At 39.9% G+C, this 13126-nt stretch overlaps 1 protein-coding gene across 4 annotated transcripts in view; it reads left to right on the top strand.

Annotated features, from left to right (window-relative positions):
• The window catches only part of ARHGEF26 (Rho guanine nucleotide exchange factor 26), a 115074-nt gene that overhangs the window by 54606 nt on the left and 47342 nt on the right, over nt 1-13126 (top strand). For all 4 annotated transcript variants that reach the window (XM_073359637.1, XM_073359638.1, XM_073359636.1 and 1 more), the window contains exons 8-10: nt 8-137; nt 1943-2017; nt 4330-4419. In XM_073359637.1, coding sequence (XP_073215738.1) covers nt 8-137; nt 1943-2017; nt 4330-4419 — 295 coding nt within the window. The remainder of the gene's footprint in view (nt 1-7; nt 138-1942; nt 2018-4329; nt 4420-13126) is intronic.

Genomic DNA, 13126 nt, shown 5'->3' with positions numbered 1-13126 from the left:
TCTTCAGAGCTACAAATCCAGCCTTCAAAGAAATGCTGTCACGGATTGAGTCCCATGAAGACTGCAGGAACTTACCTATGATCTCTTTCCTCATTCTTCCAATGCAGAGGGTTACACGCCTTCCGTTGCTGATGGATGTGAGAACAGAGATTTTTGTTTTTTTATCTGTATATTGTGTCCTTGGAAATTAAGCAACCTTTCTTTTTTTAGTTATTGGCCCATTCTCACCTTACTTTGTTTAGACTGGAGCCGTGGCTGTATAATCTGGTCTGTCAACAACAAAGAGAAAATTGTGAAGTGGGTAGTGGCATTTATTTGCACTTGCACTGACCAAGGAACTGTGTAGAAGATCAGGTCAAACAGTTGGGCACCAGTCTCTAATGAAACTGTATGTCGAAGTCAAAGTTAAGACACAACTACCATAGAAGTTGCATACATACAGAATTGGGCCTAGAACCTGGTCCTTCAGTTCAAAACATAGGCTTTCTGCATGCAGACTAAAGGACTCCTCCTTTAGGGCCAGACTGTGTACCCCACTTTTCTCACAGGAATAGTCCTTTTGGCACTGTGAAAATTAAGGGGGTCACAATCTGATCCGTAGCCAACAATTTTAGTAATTTCTCCTCTGCCCTCAATGCGGCGGGGAAGCCACTAGAGGGAAACCTCATTTACATCCATAGCTAGTAACCAGCCTGTTATGGTGGGGTGTGTGGGGATCTCTCTCCCAACAGACAGCTGCAGTGATTGGGAGAGCCTACAGTGAGGGAGCTTGCTAGGAAGCAGAGGTGGAAATCTGATGGAAACATACATACTCATGAAGTCTGTGGCATTTTGGTTTGGATGCCAGGACTGAATGTGATCTGCACTGCTGCCAATTACATGGATTAAAATCCACACCTGAATTCTGGCTTTAGTAGGACCCAGATCAGGACTTGTACAGGTCAGTCTCCTCTGTAATCATGAATACTGCTATAACTATGGGGATGTGTTCAATACTTCACAGTGGTTGATTAAATAATAGTCCTTTATATATATCTACAGTTGCTAGTTTAGACATCCTGGCCACATGGGCCCTACTCTACTGTTCAGTAAATCCCTGTGTTTGTTTAAAAAAAGAAAAAATCCAAACTATTTAAATTCAGGATACTTCTGTTCTTCAGGTATGAAAGCATCTAACAAGCTGAACAGAATGGAAAATTACAAAACAGTTTTTTCTAGGAGATAATTTCTAAACTTTATGTTGAAATTTTTTCTTTATAGTGAGTTTGCATTGTTTCACTTAAATTGTAATATGAAAAGTATGATTCTCTTCTTACATTCAGACTGTAAAAACATAATTTCACCTGAAGAATGGTTTCACATTAAAGGTCTTACAATATTTGTGTAACTCTACCAAAAACATAATTTAGCCCCTTCATTGTTAGGAACATATTGATACAAGGGTTTATTTTGGCCGAACTTTATTTTCATGACCAACTCACGTGGTTAGCCAGCTTTCAGCAAAAGTTCCACAGTGCTTTGAACATTAGTGACTGGATTATGTTGAACCTTTTATACAGTAGGAATAAAGGGTGCAAAGAGCTTCCCTCCCTCCCCACTTTCCATGGTCGTCTTAAGGGCCAGAGACAATTGAAAGGGAGCACAGGCTCTGCTCTCTCCAGGGCCTTTGGGAGGACATGGTGCTCCAAGCAGGCAGGTCCGTGGCTTACCCCCTCCCTCAGCATTAGACCATAAATTGGTATCGGCATGCTGCACTCCCTGAAGAGCACATAAGTAGGTACACACCCCATGTGCACTGAGTTCTGGCTGGTAGGAAAATATGCTTCTATGTTGCCCCTCCATGTTTAATTTCTTTAATTGTACTGTAATTCTGTATTCATCTGATTTTAGATTTAACAATATACAGATTTCAGTTTTGTGAATTGATTGACTTTTATTTCAGACCATCTGCCAGAAAACCCCTAAAGATTCACCAAAATATGAGATCTGCAAACGAGCCTTAAAAGAAGTGAGCAAGGTATGTTTTTAAAAAAGCAAATCCTACACAGCCAACCTGCTTCTGTTTAGACTCTTTTCCTCCTCAGTTGTGCAGTGTGCTTTGGCCAATTCAATATGCCAATCTGAGACATGCTCACTTCTGTTTTTCCAAATGGCTTTGGCCCCTTATTTTTATTATATATAGCACCACTTATTTGATGTATTATTTACCTCCTTCATTATTTTCTTGATCATGCATTTCATAATGAAATTGGACAACTTGGTTCTATTCTCCCGTCATTGTCCAAAAAAAGGAAAGTGGTACAACACCCAAAGCCTGGAAACTGCCATGGATTTTCTAGAGTTAGAAAACTGGAGCTCCTAACAACATTTAAGGATTTTTTTTTTAATGAAATTAAACCATTTCAGTCAATAAGAGCTGTGTTGAAAATCTCTTTTCAGCTTGGAACAAGTATTGAGTACACGCAACAATAGAGGAGCAATCCATTAATACCCAAATCATAAATATTGCCCATAATTAATTCTGTAATAACCTCCAATGGGTTTCTTTTAAAGCTGATAATGAGGTTTTAGAATTTGGCATTGGTGACAACTTCCAACTTCACAATGAAAACTGTTGGCCTCAAAAGCTTTTTGAAATAAAGAGAGAGACAGTTTGAAATGGAAATCTAGAAACTAGCCTCTGAGATCTTAGAATTTGAGACCCTACAGTACACAAATGAATGTCATTAAATTTGATGGATTGGGCATACCCCTATTGGAAATAAGGTTCCCTATATGTTAGGGCTAGACACTGCCTTAGGCTCTGAGCATTCCTGGCTCATTTAAATTATTTATGCATGGAAATTGACAATTTTTCTCTTAAAGTGGAAGAGTAATGAAGGATGAAAATGTCAAATTGCTTTATTCAGGAACAGTCACTGACAGATCAGCTTCACATTTAAATGATTCTGTTTCTCAGAAAAAATTCTGAACTGCTGCAGTAACACAATACTGCGGCCAACACACTTGAATTTTATTGTGGGAACTTCTTGTAGTGTACAGAGTATTCAGACTGAATAGGAGAAGGGGGAGGAGAATTTGCCTGACTGATATTGTTCATACCTCTTTCTCTGGATGCTGCTTAACTATACCCAATAAGCATGACTTTTATCCCTGACTCATAAAAATCCTCCTGTAGAACAAATGTTTTACAATTTTTTTTTTCTCAGGGAAGGATATCTAGAGCTTAGTGTATAAGGGCTTTGTCCCCATCGTCTTCAAATACTCAGCTGTTGCACTGAATTCATTGCCTAGTCGTGTGCAACAAAATAGTTTAATTTGTCTCCTATATAAAATCCACTAAAAATGTAACAGCCTAACTTGCTAACATGCTGCTTCCTATCTCCCCAACAACAATTATAGCAAAATAAAAAGTGAGCTTTTTTTCCTATTTGAAAAGCTGGAAGGCTCATTTGTCCTTTCTAGACTTTTGATGCTGCAAGTTAGCCTAGAGAAGGCTATCCAGACAGACTCAATTGATTTGTGTTCCTACTTTCATCCTACTCTCCACCACTCAACACTGACAGGGATTAGCAGGAGTCATGGTGTTAGCATTCAGTACATTAGCTATCCTTTTCATTGAATTGCTGTGGTACTGGAAGGATCTGGGGAACTGAGTGAATCAATGGAGTATGCTGTTGCTCAGACATATCTCTCTCCCCTTCCAGGAATTGAGAAACAAGAAGGGGCCCATTGACTTTTGGAGAGCCCATGGAAGGGGTTAAGGAGTATATTTTATTTTTTCCATTTAACATATCTGGATGCCTGATCTTCCTCCCTTTTTTTTTTTTGTGGGGTGGGTGGGGCTCTAGAGGAATATGACAAATTTTCAAATCACATTCTAAAGCATGAGTGAATAGTTTTGTAAAATACTACCTTCCTTAGCTTGCCAAAAGAGCATCATAACGTTTGCCTTGGTCCTTCAATAAACAATTTGCATGTCTGCAGTTATAAGGGCAGCATATAACATTGGGTCACAACTATACAACTCACTTAACTTGCCAGAGTTAGAGTTTATGTTCTCTCAGGGTGCCCATTAAGTTTTTTGGACTGAAGATCTGCGGTCCTTTTGAGTTAGATACTTTGTGCCACTTGTACTGTTCTGTGTGGAATAATCAATCCTCTTTGTGGTTTACTGTAAAAAAAAAAAAAAAAAAATCAGTTTCTTTGATTTTCTTGCTTCTTCAGTGGTATGCATTTCCACAGAAAAGTTGCCATGTAAAGGAAAAACTAGTAATGCAATATCTAAATACATTAAAGTAGGAACACTTTTTTCCTTTTTCTTTCTAGTTGGTCCGTTTATGCAACGAAGGGGCTCGAAAAATGGAAAGGACAGAAATGATGTACACAATTAACAACCAGCTGGAATTTAGAATCAAGGTATGATATTTGCATTCATGAACTCGTTTAGCATGTGCAGAACTTTTGCCTTTCCTTAAGTTTTAAGACTGACAGATTCACAGCCAGAGAAAATGAAGCAAATTAGCTGGGGACTGTAGAAGCCATGATGCTGAACTGACCTTTCAACAAAAGACTAAAAGTTTGTCTCCTGAGAGCAGCTGAGGCTGTGAATGCTCAAAGAGCAACAGATGCCATTGCTAACCATATCTCAGTTACGAACACCAAGCAGCTAGAGCTTTAAACAAAAAGTAATTACACAAGTTAACACTACTCACCTGAGTATGGTGACCAGATAGCAACCGTGAAGAAACAGGACAAAGGGTGGGGGGTAATAGTGTACCCTTGTTGCCAAGAAGGCCAATGGCATTTTGGGATGTATACGTAGGGGCATTGCCAGCAGATCGAGGAACGTGATCGTTCCCCTCTATTCGACATTGGCGAGGCCTCATCTGGAGTACTGTGTCCGGTTTTGGGCCCCACACTACAAGAAGGATGTGGAAAAATTGGAAAGAGTCCAGCGGAGGGCAACAAAAATGATTAGGGGGCTGGAACACATGACTTATGAGGAGAGGGTGAGGGAACTGGGATTGTTTAGTCTGAGGAGGAGAAGAATGAGGGGGGATTTAATAGCTGCTTTCAACTACCTGAAAGGGGGTTCCAAAGAGGATGGCTCTAGACTGTTCTCAGTGGTAGCAGATGACACAGAACGAGGAGTAATGGTCTCAAGTTGCAGTGGGGGAGATTTAGGTTGGATATTAGGAAAAACTTTTTCACTCGGAGGGTGGTGAAACACTGGAATGCGTTACCTAGGGAGGTGGTGGAATCTCCTTACTTAGATATTTTTAAGGTCAGGCTTGACAAAGCCCTGGCTGGGATAATTTAGATGGGGTTGGTCCTGCTTTGAGCAGGGGGTTGGACTAGATGACCTCCTGAGATCCCTTCCAACCCTGATATTCTATGATTCTAATAGGTGCCTATATAAGAAAAAGTCCCAAAAAACGGGACATCTGGTCACCCTACACGAGTTACACATAAAAACCAAGAGTATTTGTGGCACCTTAGAGACTAACAAATTTATTTGAGCATAAGCTGTTCTTTTTGCAAATATAGACTTACGTGGCTGCTACTCTGAAACCTGACATAAAAACCAGGATATTCGGACAGAAGGCTTCTCACTGTCAGTGAAATCTTGCCCCCCTGTTGAAGTTAATGACAAAATTCCCATTGACTTCAGTGGAGCTAGGATTTCACCTTGTCTCTTTAACTCATGAAGTTCTGTAGAAGTGTTTAAACACAGATGATATATAGAACCGTTCATTGGTCTTTTTCTCTCTGTCTCTTTCTTTCTTTCTCCCTACCTTTTCTGGGTTTGTCAGCTCTTGGATATTTTCAATAAACTAAGAAGATACTATGAGAAGTGTAGTGCATTTTAAAAATACTGTAATAATTTAACTAAAACATATTTTAAAAGTGGTAAAGTATATATTGTTTAGCAGGAAAAAACAAGTATCCGACATTATTACATTCACAGCTGTTTTGCCTGTTGACATATTGTGTTAAACTCATTAAAATGATTAGAGTTCAGTACTTATTAAAAGGGCTGCATATGATAGTGATATTTTCCAAATCTTTTGAGTACAACCAAAGTTACAGATTGTGGTGTTTGTTTCCTTTATCAGTGGCCTGTCGAACAAGAGTCAAATGTGATTTACAAAGTATCAACAATATAGAAAAAAATCTTCTTTGTATCTCAAAAATGTTCATTTAAAACATTTTGTAAGTGGAATATCATACCCATGGGATGACATTATTTCTCAAGAATACTTCTTACTAATGCAGTGACAAAAGTACCATTTTGTGTTTTTTGTTTTTTTTTTAAAGTCTGTATATTTTAAAGGATTTCTGTACCCCCATCTTGGCTAGGGAAAGTTCATGACTCTGGAGCAAGACTTTTCAAAGGGTCTACAGCATTTTTATTGACATATTTCCAATAAAAATAGAAAAATAGGGTGTAAATATTCACTTACAATAACAAAAACAAAATAAGAAATTCTTTGTAAGGTGATCATGAAGTTCACTAACGACCTTGGGATAATATTCTCAAGAGATTTGGGAGACCATCTTTTCAGATTTGTCATTCCAGAGCCTTCAAGTCTGAGTAGTTTCTAGGAGTTTATATAGCCAAAAGGCTCTCAAAATGCCACTGTAAATGGCTTATATTCTTTATTTTCACCACAAAAGATGTCCATAATCTGTTGTTCTTGATTTAGGCAGAAGGATCAATCTCTTACAGTGTACCCTCTTCTAGAATGTATACTGCAACTTCCCCCTCTCATCAGTTTCATGGGAATAAAACAAGCAACTTTTATTCTTTAGCTTTTTTGCTAGAGTACCATTCTGTATATCTTAAACATGACTCCTTGGTGGTTTAAAATTTAGCTGTGGTTTGAGAGTTTGCCAGTCGGATTGTAAAAGGCTGATTTTTCTTGGCATAGTTTCAATACACTTTATTATGCTGAGCCTGTTTCTTGTATATAGGAAAAAGACATTCTGTGTTCAGCATTGCATATATTTGACAGTTAGAAAAAAATATTTTTAAAAGTCAAAGCAAGTGTTCTCTGGAATCTAACCTGTTAGGAAACCATATGCTGAATTTATTTGGCATAGAAAGCAATTTTGAGGTATGTTGAGTTAATAGCAAATAAAAGCTTAGTTAAGCCCTTTTTAGGTATAAAATAATTGAATATCTTGAGACTGTCTTTCTTAGAAATACACATAATTTAAACTATAAAATAATCTCTAGGCCCCCATATGACATTCTTAGAATTACTACAATGTTTCATTCAATCTAACTTGGTTCGTGAAGCTTGAATAACCAAAGCCACTCCAAAAATGGTTTAGTTTCCTTTTTATGTACTTACTCAGCTGTTTGCCCATCCTGAAGATTTAATTTTTAGTTGAGCTGAGAGGATATTTATTCAGTGTCTTCAGTTCGAGATTTCATGTACAGTACTGGGGAAGTGAGAGGCTTTTTTCCTGCAAACAGAAATAAGAATTTAATTATTTGGAGCAGCATGCATTTTGTGACTGCTACTGTCAAAGACCATTGTTGAAACTCAAGCGCTGTGTTTGCATGGTTATGAAAACATGATATTGGGATATTAATATAGTTGTATTTGTGTCAGTCCCAGGATATTAAAGAGAGAAAATGGGTTAGTTAATATATTTAATTGGATCAACTTCCAACAGAAATTGGAGTCTTGATCACTTGGTGGAGAAAGATGGGAAGCGGCATTTGTCTTAGCAATGTTAGGTTTCATTCACATGATTTCGTGATCCCTGAGTTTTGGATGAGTGGGTTGAGTTTCTGGTTCGAACTGAGCCAAAATTTCAAGTCAAATATTGCTATGAAACTTATTACTTTGATTTCATAATGATGAAACTCAATACCTCCTGCAGCACTGAGGAGTTTCTTATGAGTTTCATATCCAAGTACTGAACTAATTAGACCAGCGGTTCTCAAACTAGGGGTCATGACCCCTCAGGGGGTTTTGAGGATATAACATGGGGGTCGTGAGCTGTCAGCCTCCACCTCAAACCCCGCTTTGCCTCCAGCTTTTCTAATAGTGTTAAATATAAAAAAGTGTTTTTAATTTATAAGGGGGGGTCACACTCAGAGACTTGCTGTCTGAAGGGGGTCACTAGTACAAAAGTTTGAGAACTGCTGAATTAGACCTTCCATGGGATGTGAGTTTGAACAAGGTGACAATGAGGTGACAGTAACAAGGTGAGATAGCTACTGATAAAGGGAATTATATGATATTCTTATAGGAAAAATTGAGAAATGTGGGTTGGTTAGAATTATTGTAAATTGGTTACAAATCTGGTTAGAAAACCAAACACAGTACCTAATTCTGTACTGTTGCATGGGTGTACACTGGAATAATCTCAATTTAAATAAAACCAGTTTGATTGCACACTCTAGTCCACTGAGAGCAATTGGGGTTTGGTTCATTATCTGCTTGGAGAGTAGCATCTATGTGGTGTCATATATAGATTAAAAGAGGGCATACCAATATTTAGTATATTTATGACTTGGAAAAAATAGTAGAAAAGAGATTAAATTAATGGATAATAGAAAATTGTGGACATTTAAAAGGGAAGTCCTCATTGAACAAGAACTTGCAAGTTTTGTTAAGTGAAAAGCAGCTGGCGGGGGTGGAGAGAGAGATTCTGGCCCAGCATCTACTGTATTTTATATTGGCTTTTCTATGTTGTATAGCATAGGCAGGAAGGGCACTTTGTGAACAATTTTATTATTTTACTGTCATTAAAAAGGCATATGCAGTAATATATTTCATATGCAAGAAGAAAGTTGTTGCCTCTAAAACTATGGATGTATTTATTCTCACCCTTTAATTCTTGCACCAGTGAGATCACAGCTGAAATACTGTGGTCCCTTTTGGACATAATATTACAGTACAAATACAGACAAATTGGAGACAGTTCAGGAAAGGACAGCTAAAATACTTAAAAGCCAGAAAAATAAGACACATAAGGAATGATTACAAGGGCTGACAGCTGCATGGAGAAATATTTTATGAGCATGTAAAGGGGTGTTCTAGAGACGAAATAAAGCAGTTGTCTTCATTAGTCAAACATGACAAGACAAGTAATGGGTTTTAGCAGCAGCCAAGAAAGTTTAAATTCAGGTGCAGAGAAATTCCGTAGCTGAAAAATCAGTCACTGGTAGTGATAGAACAGTGAGATAACAGAGGGAAGGGCAGAATCAAAATTTCATAATGGACTATGGGAAATGGTTAGTGGTTTTAGGATTCTGCCACAGTAATGGAGGATTAAAGACCTCTCAGATTTCCTTTCCTCCTGTACTGGTTCTGGTTCACGTGATCATCAAACACAAGGATATTAGTGAAAGAGTGTGTTCCCTCATGGTTAAAGTTTGATTGGCTTTCCATTATAAAGTCAGTTTTGACACCCCCTCCACCCACCTCTAACTTTATCAGAATTTAACCAGTCTCCCAGGGTCTCTGGTCGACTGCATGAGCACTCACCTCAGGATACTTTGCTGTGACTCACATGGGGCTTTAAAGTTGTGCAGGAGCAGACACATTCACCATGCTCAGGCACCTCTTGGCATCTAGGACTAGAGAAAGAGAGACACCATGAACGGGCAGGATTGATAAGCGCCACAGTCTGCCCTGACCCAGTGGGTTTCCCTGGTCCCAGCCCCAGCATCTCTCGCTAGGTCTTCTGCGATTATCTGTGTCCTGTAAGGAGGGGCTGAGGCTGGCGCACTCAGTGATTTTTATAAGCTCCAGAAGACCATGGGAGTTTAGACGTTTACTTCAATAGGGCCTGGCTTTCACACCAAGAATGCACTCAGAGTTTCTCTCTAGCAGAGTTTATAAACTCTGCAGCAGTGAATCTCTCCATATTCCCCTTGTCCCAGAAGGTGTGTCATATTCTCCTGGCTGGGTGTTGAATTGGTGGGGGCTGATTTCCTGCTGCAACCAATCTATAAGGATACATTATAGTCCTAGTTGGTTCATATAAGGGTCATTAAACTTTGTGTATATTTTTTGTTTTTACAAGCAGTTTACAAGCATACACACAAGTAACTAGAATTATAACAATTTTCATAACTATTCTTGGGGGAGAACCAAGAAAATTAATACTTTTAAGTTATGTACAGGAGAAATAGAAATATACATCAGACATTTTCATTATCATAAAAAGAAAATAAAATCCTAGCCAGAAACCTTTTTAACATAGATGTTTGGACTTAGCCCAAGTATTTCCATGTTAGTCTTTGAGATGATGTCCATACAGATCCCAGTGTAGGTGCACATGTGCCTCATGCAAGCAAGGTTGGAGTCTTTTGAACAGCTGTGTCTGTTGGGGCTATGCATGCATCCTGTGCCGCCTTGTGCTTTCTGGAAAACCTTTCACATGCTTGAAGAATATTTTCCCACTCAGCTGTCAGCCCTCTTAATCATTCCTGATGGGTCTAATAAACCTGATACCTGAAGTACTAGCAATGTCAGGCCCACCCAGGATCAGCCTTCCAACAAATGGGTACCCTGCACAGGCCCTGTGGCAAACACCTGCCATTATACCATCTGCTGCAGAAAGGGTGGGAAAATGGTATTAAGTCCCTAAAAAAATGTTTGAGTGCTTGTACGCCCACCTCTTTGTCATCTCAGTAGTGCAGGAGAAATCTACATCCAGCAAAAGCATCCCAAAGGACAAGGACCCAACAAAGTTCAACCTGTTTGGGGAGAAATCCTACTGCTATACCTCCTTTCAGCTGCAGGTGTAAATTGTCAGACTCTTCTGGCCAAATAATAATTTCCTGAATTGGGATGAAGTAACGGCCTTTCTATCAAAGCTCCCACCTGAGAAGTATTCAAGGATTTCGTTGAAGAGGATCAGTAAGTGCCTAAAACGCCCTCTAAGCTGCAATGGATGTTTCAAACACTGACTAGCTCCATCGCCACAGCAGTGACAATGCGATGGGATTCATGGTTTCAAGCATTGGCATTCCCAGAGAAGTGAAAGTCACAATAAACCACCTGCCCTTTGAAGAGATGGAGTTATTCAGTGAGCACACAAATAACACGCTACATTTCTTAAAGGGCACAGAGGCTTCCTGGCACTCCACAGGGATCTATACCTGTCATAAATATAAAGGGAAGGGTAACCACCTTTCTGTATACAGTGCTATAAAATCACTTCTGGCCAGAGGCAAAGTCCTTTTACCTGTAAAGGGTTAAGAAGCTCAGGTAAACTGGCTGGCACCTGACCCAAAATGACCAATGAGGGGACAAGATACTTTCAAATCTGGAGGGGGGAAAAGGCTTTTGTCTGTCTGTGTGATACCTTTGCCGGGAACAGATCAAGGATGCAAGCCCTCCAACTCCTGTAAAGTTAGTAAAAGTAAGCAAATGCGTAAGGTTTTCTTTGTTTTTGGCTTGTGAAATTCGCTGTGCTGGAGGAAATGTGTATTCCTGTTTTTGTGTCTTTTTTGTAACTTAAGGTTTTGCCTAGAGGGATTCTCTGTGTTTTGAATCTGACGGTCTGTAAGATTATCTTCCATTCTGATCTTACAGCGTTGTTCTCATCTTTTTTTTGTTCTTCAAATAAAGTTCTGTTTTTTAAGAATCTGACTGGGTTTTTTGGGTCTTAAAAATCCAACACTGGTTTGTGCTTATCTTGTTTGTTCTCCAGCCTCCCCAGCAAAGTGGGTGTAAGGGTTTGGGGGGATATTTTGGGGAAATAGGAACTCCAAGTGGTCCTTCCCCTGTTCTTTGTCTAAATCACTTGGTGGTGGCAGCATACTGTTCAAGGACAAGGTGAAATTTGTGCCTTGGGAAAGTTTTTAACCTAAGCAGGTAAAAATAAGCTTAGGGGGTCTTTCATGCAGGTCCCCACATCTGTACCCTAGAGTTCAGAGTGGGGAGGGAACCTGACAATACCCCAGCCCCTTATTTCAAACCACATAGTTACCAGACCCCGATGAGACAGAGGAAGCCACTATGCTGTGCCAAACAGCCTGATTAGCCTCCCAAGGAGAAGCCCAGATGAAGCCGGAAACACAATCTTCCTCCTTCTCCTCAGTGATGTACCTTGCTCCTGTGGCTTGTTAGCAAATTTAATAAGGCTTTTAGGAACAACAACAGAGCCAATTAAGAGCATGCAACCTTCTGAATCCGCTTTTCCCCATTTCACAAGGCATGGTCTGCCATGCCTTTTGGACAGATTGGTGCTAGAGAGCCTTATCCGATTTCACTCTGTAGCTCCTACCATCCCCTCTTCCCCCACCCTCTTCAGGAATCCTTGTCACAAGAGCCTGTTACAAACAGAAGTGGCTTCATTGCTTCATCTAAGTGCCAGCAGAATTTGGGAGGAAGAGGCTTCTTTCTACTCATGGCATTTCCTTGTCCCAAAAAGAAAGGGGATCTTCGTCCTATATTAGACCCGCAAATACATGCACAGCCTCAGGTTCAGGATGGTAACACTTTCTTCCATCTTCCCATCTCTTCAGGCTCAAGAATGGTTTTATGTTGCTTGACTTGCAGGTTGTGTACTTCCATATGCTATCCAGGCAGCCCACAGGACATATCTAAGATTCATAATAGGGTCCACCCATTACCAGTACTTTCCATGCCATCAGGAGTATTCACAAAATGCCTGGCAGTGGTAGCAGCATGTTTAAGAAGACAGGGCATTCACATCTATCCTTACCTAGAAGACTGGCTGATCAGCGGCAGGTCTCAACAGGAGACTGCAACAGCCCTGGAGTATGTCCTCTTCGTGTTTCCTCAGCTAGGCCTCCTAGTGAACTTTGAGAAATTGTCTCTCAACTCATCACAGATGATAGCCCATAGGGATTCTGTCATAGACTTTCAGTTGGCAAGAGCCTACCACCCAGAGGACAGGTTCTAGTCTCTTCAATCCGTGACAAATTGCCTAAAATCTGATCTGATGACAATGGTACATGCTTGCTTAGGACTAGTAGGCTACTTGTCAGCATGTGCATATGTGATTCCAATTGCCAGGCTTCATGTGCAGTCCCTAATTCTATGGCAGATCACTCACTATCTAGGCACCACTTGAACAAGAGCCACAGGTCCACCTCAGGTCCTGTGGTAGCTGAATTCATGGC

Source organism: Lepidochelys kempii, chromosome 9 (assembly GCF_965140265.1).
Source record: "Lepidochelys kempii isolate rLepKem1 chromosome 9, rLepKem1.hap2, whole genome shotgun sequence".
Classification (NCBI taxonomy): Eukaryota; Metazoa; Chordata; order Testudines; family Cheloniidae; genus Lepidochelys; species Lepidochelys kempii.
This window is presented reverse-complemented; position numbering and strand designations above follow the sequence as displayed.